Consider the following 11,249-nt stretch of genomic DNA (forward strand, 5'->3'; position numbering starts at 1 on the left):
TTTTTCTCCAAAGCTCAAGGTACGATGTGTCCGGGTGTGAATTGAAGGGGGGAATTTCGATAGAATTGGAAATGATGATCGTTGAACTCGAAAGATCGACGACCACCACAGTGTTCAGAAGTTTGATCAATTTCGGCCGTCAAGCGTTCACAAAACAAGCGCTAATGTTCCCTCCGTCGGAGTTTCGATCATTTATCTGTTTACTTTCTACGACGGTTTTTCTTTTCCGGATCGTCCGTAAAACTCTCGTGCTAGTCACGAAGTGTTTTTTGGGAGGGATGTGTGGGGACGACGGATCCGCGTGAAAATCTATCCCGTCGATACGTGATCGGCGAGTAAAAGCGCGGACGTGTATCGTTGAATGTTCCGTTGATGTGGCACGATCCAAATGCCAATTTAATTTTTGGCCCCCCCCCCCCCACCCCTCTTAACGATCGTATTCCGTTCCCATTCCGACGCGTTACATCACGTGGAACGGATTTAAGGGGAACAATGTCGGTTGTAACGCGAAAATCACACGTGTCCCCGAAATTCGCCGACCAAATATGGTTCGATCGTAAAAGACGGCGTAAGTGTTATGGGTAGGAATTTTTGTGCACAGTAACCTAGTATTTGGAATCGATCTTTAACACGATTATTGTAATCGTAACCCACTGTGGAAGTGATTTTTATACCAATGGAAAATATTCGGGGGAAATAATAATGGGAAAGTTTAGTATGAAAATTTGTTATTGTTAGTCTAGGGTTCTGGATGTGATGAGGAATAGTTTTCCAGAAAACTGGTTAAAAACATTCGTTGTAGGTACCAGAAACAGTCAACTGCCCGTGAACGACTACATGCCAAGACTGGGACGCGAAACGGAATTCTAACGAGCAAACGATCATCAGCATAAGCTTTCCCAGCGTACAACTTTTCACGTGGACACCGTGGATGCACATATTTCCCTGGGCTCTTCGTCACCTAAAAACAAAATCGTCTTTGAACCGCATCAGTGATCCACGACGTTGATTTTCTACAGGATAGTTCACCGAATAGTCTCCCGTATACGAGTATCCAGAATATTCGAAAAATCTATACTTGTTTCGGCAATTGTGAACCTATAGGGATGTGCACTACATCGTCCAGAGAGTTTTCGCTGACAGAAGAAAGGAAGTAATAAAAGACCGTTAAATTATGTTTCTTTTCTGAACGAAACCACTTGGCCGATGAGCCAATCCTACTCCTTTCTCTCCCGACTATTTCTCCTGGTATTCTCTTCTCGCGAATACATTCAGCAATTGATATCAGCCATTGAAATTTCCGTCGGGTGTTTCCCTTGAATTGGAAAACGGATGATGATCGTCGAGATATGAATCGGTCGAGGGCGGTAAAATCGATGGAAACGCATCGAGACGACTCGTAGTGTATCATAGAACTCAAATTTCAATTTTCTTTATAGAATAATCCCTATTTTCTTTCACTAGTCCTTCTTTCTTTAACCCTTCGTAGTTTAAGTAGAACTGAAAACTCGTTAGTTTCATCAGATCTTTTTACCAATTCTCGATCAAAATTCAACTGTTGTTCACATGGCAATGTTAACCTCGTCTAACGATACGTTCTATCGCAAAATCAACCTAGGGGAGGGATATCTGCTGGTACAACCGAATAAATTTAATACAATAACACGATATGTGTAAAATTCAATCGTTTTATTAATTGACAAAGTGTTCATAATGAATACCGACGCGACGTATCGGCCACGCTATAGTTACGTGTACTGCGATAACAAATATGTACACACGTAGAGTTACGGTAACAAACTAGTGATACAGTTCGAGAATGAGTGTAGGGAGATAACCGGTAACGTTACTTCGTCTTTCCTTCCTTCCGCCACAAGGGATGGTCGACCCCTTCGCGGGCTTAATTTATGTACAAACCACCCGGCTCCAGTGGATATTGGCAACTAGAAGAAACTTAGATCCTAAAGGTGACACAGGCACTCAACGTACACACTTCTCTCCTGCAGGCAGCCAACTGTACGCCAACCAAGCATGCAAGCCAGACACAAGCGAACAGACAGACGAGGTGTTGGGGGGATTTTGTTTCGCGAAACTGCACGTTCTCTTGGCTCACGTACGGCCATCTTGAAGCTGTACACTGTATATATGGTGATTCGAAGATACGATCGAACAATATAGAATCACAACTTACTGGTGAAAGCAAAATCAAAAAATTATTGTTCAAAGGGAAAATAATTATTAAGCAGGCACCATTGGTCCTCCTTCTCGCGTCTATTGGTGCCCAATTGGAACGATATATCGTAACGAATGGAACATCGAATGTATTCGACACAGTCAGTGAAGCGTGATTTCCGAAGGAATCGAAATAGCCCCGAGTGAATAATGAATTCGATCGCGAAAACGTATTAGCGGCCATCAATTATGAACGACCCGTTGGAGTTTAACGAACGGAACGTGCAGTTTCGGGACACACCGATGTCTTACACGTAATCGAATAGGATGGACAGACACAATTGAATTGAATTCGATCAAATATTCTGTATACTACTTTCGATAAATCTGCCGGACGTCTTTTTTAATGTATACGCACAAGATACAAACTTTCTAGGTCCCATACTCAATTGTACGCTTGCGATGTGGTTTCTGGGGGTTCGAAGAACAAAAAGAAAAACGTGAGCCATTTGGTTACCAAGCGATTCGAAAACAAACTATTCCGATCAAGATCATATAAAAATTCGAGAGACCACGCAATCGAGAATCGACTCAACCATTCAACGTGTTTCTCTGTGTCACGCGATGGAAATTCTGGAGGATGCTTTCGTGGAAAAACATTATACCATGATTGGTGTTAACAAAAAAAAAACGTGGTTAAGAGACCCGGTGCAATATACAGTAAATCATCGATGAGTGTCCGAACGTTCTTCGACACTGAATGTTCCGACGTCATTCCACTGGGCACTTGACGAGTTTCACAGAGGACCCACCCAGTAGTTTGAATAACGTTTGAATACAGTGCCGAGGAGTCATCGAACACTCATCGATGTTTCACTGTAACCTCTGTGCCTCACCTGGTAGGCCCACGGCTCACATCGTATAAAATACAGATACACATGGAAATTTACAACCCGAACAACGAACGAGACACCGTTTAAAGGAGTAGGGGGTGGACTTTGGCGACTGAACTGTTTGGGGACGAAAGCGACGGATCAGCTTGGCGAACAAGTATACCGACTATTTGTTCGAAAGCCGGCGTGTTTCGCCTGTGTCTTGTATTGTTTTTACAAAGAAACGAACTCGTGGGGCGGTTGAATGATCCGCGGCGGCGGCGGCGGCGATAACCGCAGGTCCACGTCGGTCAACGAGAACGCCGAGCTCCCGTTCGCAGTGACACGAGGCCCCATATTGTCGTAAGGCGAACATAAATCGGTCGAGCGTAAAGCTCTACGTGGTAACGTCGCGAAACTCGAGACACTTGAGGAGGCTGCGCTCGATTTGTTCACCACACCGCCGTGCACAGGTATGTCGAGCAAGTCTGGATAACAACGTTCGGATGAATCCTGGGGCACAGACACAGAGATGAAGATATTCCCGAAGATACCAGCTGGAAGAACACCGCTGGTGAATTCCGGCGGCGGTGGCGGGAACATCGTTGAGCACTGTACCGATCTGATCGCGTTCACGGAACCAGTAGTCACCTCTGGTCTTAGTCTCTCAACAGTGACAGTGGCAGCACTCATAGGATCGCAGATCGATCCTCTTTCCGCCAGTTCCAGATCACCGGACCCATATGCCTCTGCTAGGCTACCATGACCACTTCCCTGCTCGTTACTGTTCCCAGGTGTCGTTGTGGTCACGGACAAATCGAGAAGCTTTTTCTCTTGATCACCAAAGCTCGTGCTACCCTGTAGCTTCACCTTCTCCCGTGCACTTTGTCGACGTGTACCACCGCACACGCACAACGCCAACAGAACCGCGGAGATCGAGGCGCACAACGCAGCTGCACCGCCACCGGCCAAACTGACCCAAAGCAACCAATTGTCGCTCTGCGATAGGGTCGGGGCTGTGTACACACGGGGAATAGCAACACTAACTGCGTCCCTTGCTAGTCCGGCGATGTTCTTCGCGAAACACGCGTATTCACCGGCGTCACCGTCGCTCGCGTTATAGACCGTCAGGTTGCTCCACCTGTCGGTGAGCTTACCAGTGGTGGATCTTTCGTTGTAGGCCATACTGACATCGGGAGTTGCGTACGCGACATATGTCCCTGTGTACGTTTGATCAGTCAATTTGGTGGCGTTCACTGGACCACCGTTCAATTGCCACCATACCTCAGGCTCAGGATCACCAGTTGCTAAACAGGCCAGGCTCAGATTACCGTTTACCTCCTCCTGTATGCTACTGGCCAGAACGAAAACCTCCGGTTCGCAGGCGAACTCCACAGGTTTCACGTCCTCCCATTTACGATCCTTTAGTCGTGCCGGGCCTGTACACACTTGAGGTACGGAATAGAGTTTGTTCGGAACGTCGGAGATCAGCCAGCTGCGGAAGTCACGGAGCCTGCAGTCGCAGCTCCATCGGTTCCCATCCATGGTTAGGGTCTTAAGACGAGGCAGACTCGAGATCACCGGAGCCTCTATGTACTCCAGCTCGTTGCGATCGAGCCTCAGTGATTCTAACCCCGTCAGATGAACGAACGCTTCACCGTGTATCTCCGATAACGAGCACCTTTGCAACTCTAGGGTTCGTAGATGCTGCAGAAGCGGGAACTGGTGGCTGGTCAAGCTACCCAGTGGATTGCCGCTCAGGATCAGGATCCTCAGTCTTTCGTTGCCCAGGAATGTGCCTGGCTCGAGGATCTTCACGTGGTTGTCGGATAGATCGATCTCCACCAGGATCCTCATGTCACGAAACGAGTCGGCGTGGATCTGGTGGATACCAGCGTTACGCAGAAACACCCTTTGGAGATTCAGCAGGCCTGATCGCTTGAAGATCTCGGACTGGAGAGCTGGTATCTTGTTTCCCGATAGATCCAGAACTTGCATATCCGGGTCCAAGGATGCTGGCAGGGATGTTAAGCCGGCGTCGGGGCAGAGAGCCGATTTCTTCCCGGATGTCCATTTGCAACGGCACACCGCTGGACAGTCCGTCCAATCGGGGAACGCGGCGGCTCGCGAGAGCAACGCGAACGTGCCCAGCAGAAAGAGTATGGCAAGCAGTAGGTGCCCTCGTAGAGGGTGCTGCTTTGTCCCTATCATGCCACAGTCTGTTTTCTCGTCTCCTCACGCCAATTAGAAGTCTGCAACAGCGGAGAAAGTTCGTGAGCAAATATAATTGAGGGTTTAGGAAGTACAGTGAACATCCCAGTAACTATTAAACCATCTTGATACGTTGTGATTCAATGTATTTTCGCGGTTGAGATACTACGCGAAAATAAGTAACTTTTTTATTACTTGTACAAAAAAAATTATTTTAGAATAATCTTTGGTGGAAAATTAAAAACTAATTTGTGAGTAAATTGGTCACTTTGCCCGACCATTGGGTGGGAGTGTGAACATACTGGGGTAAGATGGTTATATTAATTTTATAAATACTATTTTGGCATGTGAATAACCCAGCTCTTCGATAATTCGTGCAAGATTTATGCAACCAGTTTAAGCACTTGAAACAGTGTATCAAGTCTTCCAAAGGTGGATATGCATGCAATTTATCACATCCTGAACACATACTAGTATCGACGATTTCTTTGTGTTTTATTACTTTTTTCTTTTCCACTGTCAGTATCTTTTTCTGTGAAATGCGTAAATTATAAAGCGAATGAGTTATCCTGGTAAGAAGACAAGATCACCATCTTACGCGTTTTATAATTCTAAAACGGTTTTATAATTCTAAAACGGTTTTATAATTCTAAAATGCAGTGTAACATAGAGTTTGACGTTAAAGAAATTTCCGTGAACGTAATCCAATCCATCGAATTCTTTGACCAAAGGGGTAGTATTTTAGATCGTTGTAGTAAAAAAAAAAAGAAGAAAAATATGGGAAAAATTGACTAAACGAAAAGGGCACTCCAATGGTCTCGTTAGAGATGCGAGGCACCTTTGAAGACGTGCCCGTCCGATATTCCCTGCATTTCCATATTCCTCGTTTACATGTTTCAATGTAAATTAATTACTTGATTGAATTCATCCGGTCTACGGTGAACCACGTTGGCATAGACGAAAAAAAATGGTATAGCTGGGTACCGTTTGTCCCGAAAACACTGAGATAATCAACAATTTCCTGGACATGTGTGGTGCTTGGCGATGATTAAATGCTACAATTCACGCGAAACGGTTTTGAAACATTCTGTGCATCGTTGGTACCGGCCGCTCTGTCATTTAGCCCATTTGCGTTAGCATGTAAAATTACGCGTGATAATTTCCGGATTAACACGCCCTCCACGACGTAAGCGGGTGCTACTTAACGCGTTATTGTGAGCTGTTGATTAAACACGACACGTGCTCGTCGATTTTCATTTTCGTAGCCCACAATGACCATTAAAAAAAAAAGCAAATGTGACTCTCGAGCACTACCTGTGCAACAGCCTGAAGAATTGCTCTCGATTATACTTGGCGTACATTTATTCAGCTACTCATAAATTTGATCGTACGTGGCTACTTTATTTATCCAGGTCTATCGGTGCGGTTCATTCGAATGGCCACCGACGGTGCCGTATAATTGGAGAACCAATTATGGATAACAATGAAATAGTAAAGGCTTTTTTGAGGTAACAAATCGCTAGAAAACAGGGCCACGTAACAATTTTCGTAATTAGTTATTATGCTGGATATGCGTGAAAAAATTCACGTGTTTTGTCTCTGGCAGGTATATAAAAGGAAAAACGTGTGAGACGGACCATTTTTATTATAAAACGCGAAAGTTGTGTGGACACTTTTCACGTAAAGGAAGAATTTAGAGAACATTATACCGTGCGTTTTATGAAAGGTCCCCTGGTAATAGACCATAGTGAATGATTCATCAACGAAACTATTGAAAAGGAAGATCGCGATAAGAATTTATGATTCAAAGATTTGTAATGTAAATGTACCTTGAAATCATTGAAAGCCATTTTGTCGCGAGAACAAAGTATTTTTTAAATTTCAATCTTGTAATGATTCGAAGTGAATTGACAAGAATGAAACCATATGAAATTCAGCTAATGGCATACCTGAATGATGCCAGACACATTTATAAAAGATTAACAATTTATTTACAGTGATTTCGAATATCAACAGGACAATGGAAATAAAAATTCACAGATGCGTCAAACGAATTTCAACAGTAACCACAATTTCATTATCTAAAGAGTTTCGAATAACAAATAATAGATAAAAAAGTACTTCATCATTTTTAATCGTTCAAACGTGGAAATTCAAATTTGCATAATACAAATAATACTTCTTCTCGACTCAGTCGACATTCGGCAAACAATTATTTAATCTTATTAATTGTTTAAAGCTCAGAACGATACCCTTAGATACTGCAGCTGTTCCCTATGTAGTATTCGAATAAATTTCTGACCTACTCTGTTATCGCTGCATGTTTTCCCAAATCAATGGGCAGAGAAGTAAACAAAATTAGAAAACAAAAAACTCAGCTTTTATTATCGATGGTTAATCGTGTACCTTTTTTTTAAAATCAAAATCCCGTTCTCTTTACGAACTTTCCGTTTTCGTTTGTAGAATTCTTACACATCCAGCAACCTTAAATTCCCACCGGTGAAACCAGAAGAGCGTTCCATTATTAAATCAAAACGAACCCTACCACCGTTCCCAACACCTGTACTCAACTATCTGTGTATACATCAGTACTGATACCACATCTGAATTAGAACAACCACGCGATCCCCGAAGCCCCGCTCGTTCTTACTTGATCGTCCCGTTTGGCCACCACTAAGCATGCCGTCTGCGTGTTTGAATGGGGCCGTCATGCTTGCGTGGACGCTTCCATTGTTTCTCAGGGGCTTTCATTTCGCCGCGACCGGTCTCCTTCAGGCATCACGGATCCATTGTCGACGGGTTCTTAGATTTCATTCTGATTAACAGCGGCGTCGTGGCGTGGCGTGGGCCCCGGCCTACTTCTCCGATTCCGTTTCCTCGGCTGGATCTCTCCTCTAATCTGCAACAAAGACCAACAATACCCCCCAGGATCCGATTATGTAACTATTTTTTCTTAATTTTATTTTACATTCTATCAGCAAGAATATCGAATATCCAGTTAGCGACCGAATACGATTTTATTTTTCCTGTCGATTTTCGTCCGCGTGACGATTTTGTTTTTTCACCCCCCGGCTGTTCCGTGACGGCTCGAAAACCGCTTTGATCGGGCAAACGAACAGGGGAGTTTCGAAGCCCCTCCAGGATATTTCCAACCCCCACGGAGCGAGGGGTGTCCCGGGGGCCACGAGCGCTTCCGGCCGCCTACTAAGGCATATTAATTGCTGACTCCGCTAATGGTATGCCCGCGTGTAATGCGCCACGAAATTTATATCGATCATAAATTAGTCATAAACCCGGCTGCACCGGTGGGGAGCCCCGACCGATAATTTTCAGTTCGACCGATACGGTTCGGAAGTCCACTCTCTCTCTCTCTCTCTCTTTCTCGTAACCCTCGTGACGGAGGACACCACAAACCAAGGGGGCTAATTGAATCCTCAGGGTAAAGGGAAAGTAGCCACCGATATGTCGATTCGTGCTCGAAAGGGGGTTGATTCTCGAATTATTCCAAATGGGATCGAATCTCACCAGTGTCTCTTGACGATGGTTATGCTTGATCTAGCCTCAGGATTCCTGGACGCGTGTAAAATCCTGCAAGCGCCTGAACAGACAACACTGTTTCACAGAGTCACTCGTTTTTTCCCCTCTTCTGTCTACATCCCTTCCCCCCCTCCCCCCTTGTTTTCTCGTGTTTATTCACCAGAGGAGACACTAGACGGACGTTCCGACAATGATCACACACCCATTCCCTCCCACACACACACACACCACACAGAGAAGATAAAAAGAGGAAGCCTTTAGAAACCAGTAGGAACAGACACGATGCACTTGTCAGCTTCCTCTCCACGCGTAGCATCGGCCCCAGTACGAACGGTGCGTGTGTGTGTGTGTGTGTGTGTGTTCGCCCGTTCTCACGAGAGGACACCCCCCACCTGTGCCGCGGGGTCGTCGACTGGCATCGACGTACTTTTCTATTATCCTCTTCTGGGCCGATCAATCAATCTCCCGTGCCAGGCCGGTAAGAAGCTTCACCGCCAACCATCGGCTTTGCCCTGTCTAAGCCGTCGAGCGTCCGCCGTGGCGTAACGGGCGAGGAGGAGCGGATGCTGCGACCGCGCCGCTCCATCGAACATTTTCATCCCTCCTCCTTGTTATAACACGCACAACGTATTACTATATCGCCCCCCCCATCCGCCCGGCACCCAGATTTTCCACTGTCACCAACCGATCCACGGTTAACCGAAGAGAGAATTCCACTTGGAAAACCACGATCACTCGCGTAACCACGATTTTCCGTTTATTAACACTGATCCCAACACACGCCAGTAGAAACCTGCAGATTTGCTGCAGAGGCCACCGACACGATGCCTCCGTATCCCCGTGTCTGTTCCTCTTGCTTCCCCCTCTCTGATACACTTCCCCCCACTTCCGTACCTTTCTCTCCCTTCCACCCAGTATTCCCTCCCTTCTCGACGACCTCTCGCTCGCTGTCCCTTTTCGACTCCCTTGCCGCATAGACGACCGTCCGCGGGCAGCACCGTCGAATTCTGGTTCAATGAAATCCGTTCCAACCACCCCCTCCACCACCCCCCTATCCCCTACCCCATAACCTTTCGACCCCGCTATGCCCTTTCCTGGTTGAGGATTCCGCTCACACGAACCCTACTGTAACCGCTGACTCTGACACCGACCCGATGGGTTTCGAGTTTTGGCCTGTGTTCGATGGAACGCCGATGGAACATAACCCATGTATAGGAGGGTGGGGGCTGGGGGTAAGGGTCAGCCCTAACCTCTGAAGACGCGCGCGGGGAATTAATTGGCGTCAGGGAGAGGATACTGATAGAACGGATCGATTGGTAAAAGACCGTGGCGGCTGGGGGCATCCCCCTCGATGGATATGGGAATCTCTACGTTATCGACTGAGCTCGTGCACGCGGGGGAAGTACCGAAGGAGTGGGTTTTCAATGAAACTGGAGAGAAACGAGGGTGCTGAGTATCGATAAATTATTTTCATTCATAGATCTCGTTTCTTTTTGTGCTTTGTTCAATAAGAAGAGGGGAATTCAGGCATGAGTATTTTATAATTTAGGAGCGCTGGTTTTGAATGTGGTATAAGCACAATTGCGGGAAGACTGAAAAGACTTTTTGTAATACGATGGCTGTGATTATGGATCACCGTGGTTTCATAGTAAGGGCCACATGATCTGTTAAATGAACTATTCGTATTTTTATTTGACATCCCAGCGGTGATACGAAACAATATTTATATATGCTGTTGAATATGTACATGCTTTACAATGATATCTATGTGTTTTATAATATTTACAAAATCTCCCTACTGCACTATTTACACTACTGGCTAAAAATATAAGACCAGCTCTGATAATTAAAGGAAGAGAAAAATATTATTCTCCAATGTTTTGATAAAAGTAATCTACTAAAACTGATTGGAAATGTTTTGTATATCTGCATGATTAATAACTTGTACACTACTGTAACAGAATAATGAGTTCCTGTTCCATTAATCGTGAACTCTGGCCCCATACTTTTGGCCGTCAGTGTATTCACGATTACTATAACGTAAAGGATACGGTCGCCGGTTCCGTTTCGCCGGTAGGATATCAAACCACGAATTCTACAATCTGTTTTAACTAATACAAAGGATTAATAGTGGTCTCAGAATGAAAAGCAATTCGTGTTTATGCGACTGCCTTAACCCCCCTAAGTTTCGCCCCAAAATATCGAACGAAACATCCGGTGTTGACAAACGGAGCCTCCGTCGGTCACGCAAAACTACTCGACTCTCAGGGGTGTGTGGATATTATCTCGTGAAAAAAAAAAAAAGAAAAGAAGTGGATGGTGGAACAGATCGATGAGGATTATTCGTGTGCCCATCAGAATCGAAAAGTAAAGGTTTCGATGTTCGTACATCCGTCTACGTTTTCAGCATTTTATTACAAGAATATAGTATAAACTTTCGTTCGATATGGGTGGTGT

The 11,249-nt window shown here is 45.3% G+C and overlaps 2 protein-coding genes across 2 annotated transcripts in view; one reads left to right on the plus strand and one right to left on the minus strand.

Annotated features, from left to right (window-relative positions):
- LOC107186224 (CAPA peptides-like) overlaps positions 1-870 on the plus strand; it is a 2,198-nt gene extending 1,328 nt beyond the window's left edge. The window contains exon 4 of the mRNA XM_015574046.1: positions 803-870. Coding sequence (XP_015429532.1) covers positions 803-870 — 68 coding nt within the window. The remainder of the gene's footprint in view (positions 1-802) is intronic.
- A 2,296-nt stretch (positions 871-3,166) lies between these two features.
- LOC107186289 (leucine-rich repeat-containing protein 24-like) lies at positions 3,167-8,093 on the minus strand. The gene is made up of 2 exons (XM_015574122.1): positions 7,906-8,093; positions 3,167-5,296 (listed from the first exon to the last, which is right to left on the minus strand). Exon 2 carries the CDS (start codon positions 5,253-5,255, stop codon positions 3,279-3,281), a length of 1,977 nt encoding a protein of 658 aa, XP_015429608.1. The 5' UTR covers positions 5,256-5,296; positions 7,906-8,093; the 3' UTR covers positions 3,167-3,278.
- Positions 8,094-11,249: the final 3,156 nt, after the last annotated feature.

The sequence above is a fragment of the Dufourea novaeangliae genome, unplaced genomic scaffold (genome assembly GCF_001272555.1).
Source record: "Dufourea novaeangliae isolate 0120121106 unplaced genomic scaffold, ASM127255v1 scaffold64, whole genome shotgun sequence".
In the NCBI taxonomy this organism is placed as follows: domain Eukaryota; kingdom Metazoa; phylum Arthropoda; class Insecta; order Hymenoptera; family Halictidae; genus Dufourea; species Dufourea novaeangliae.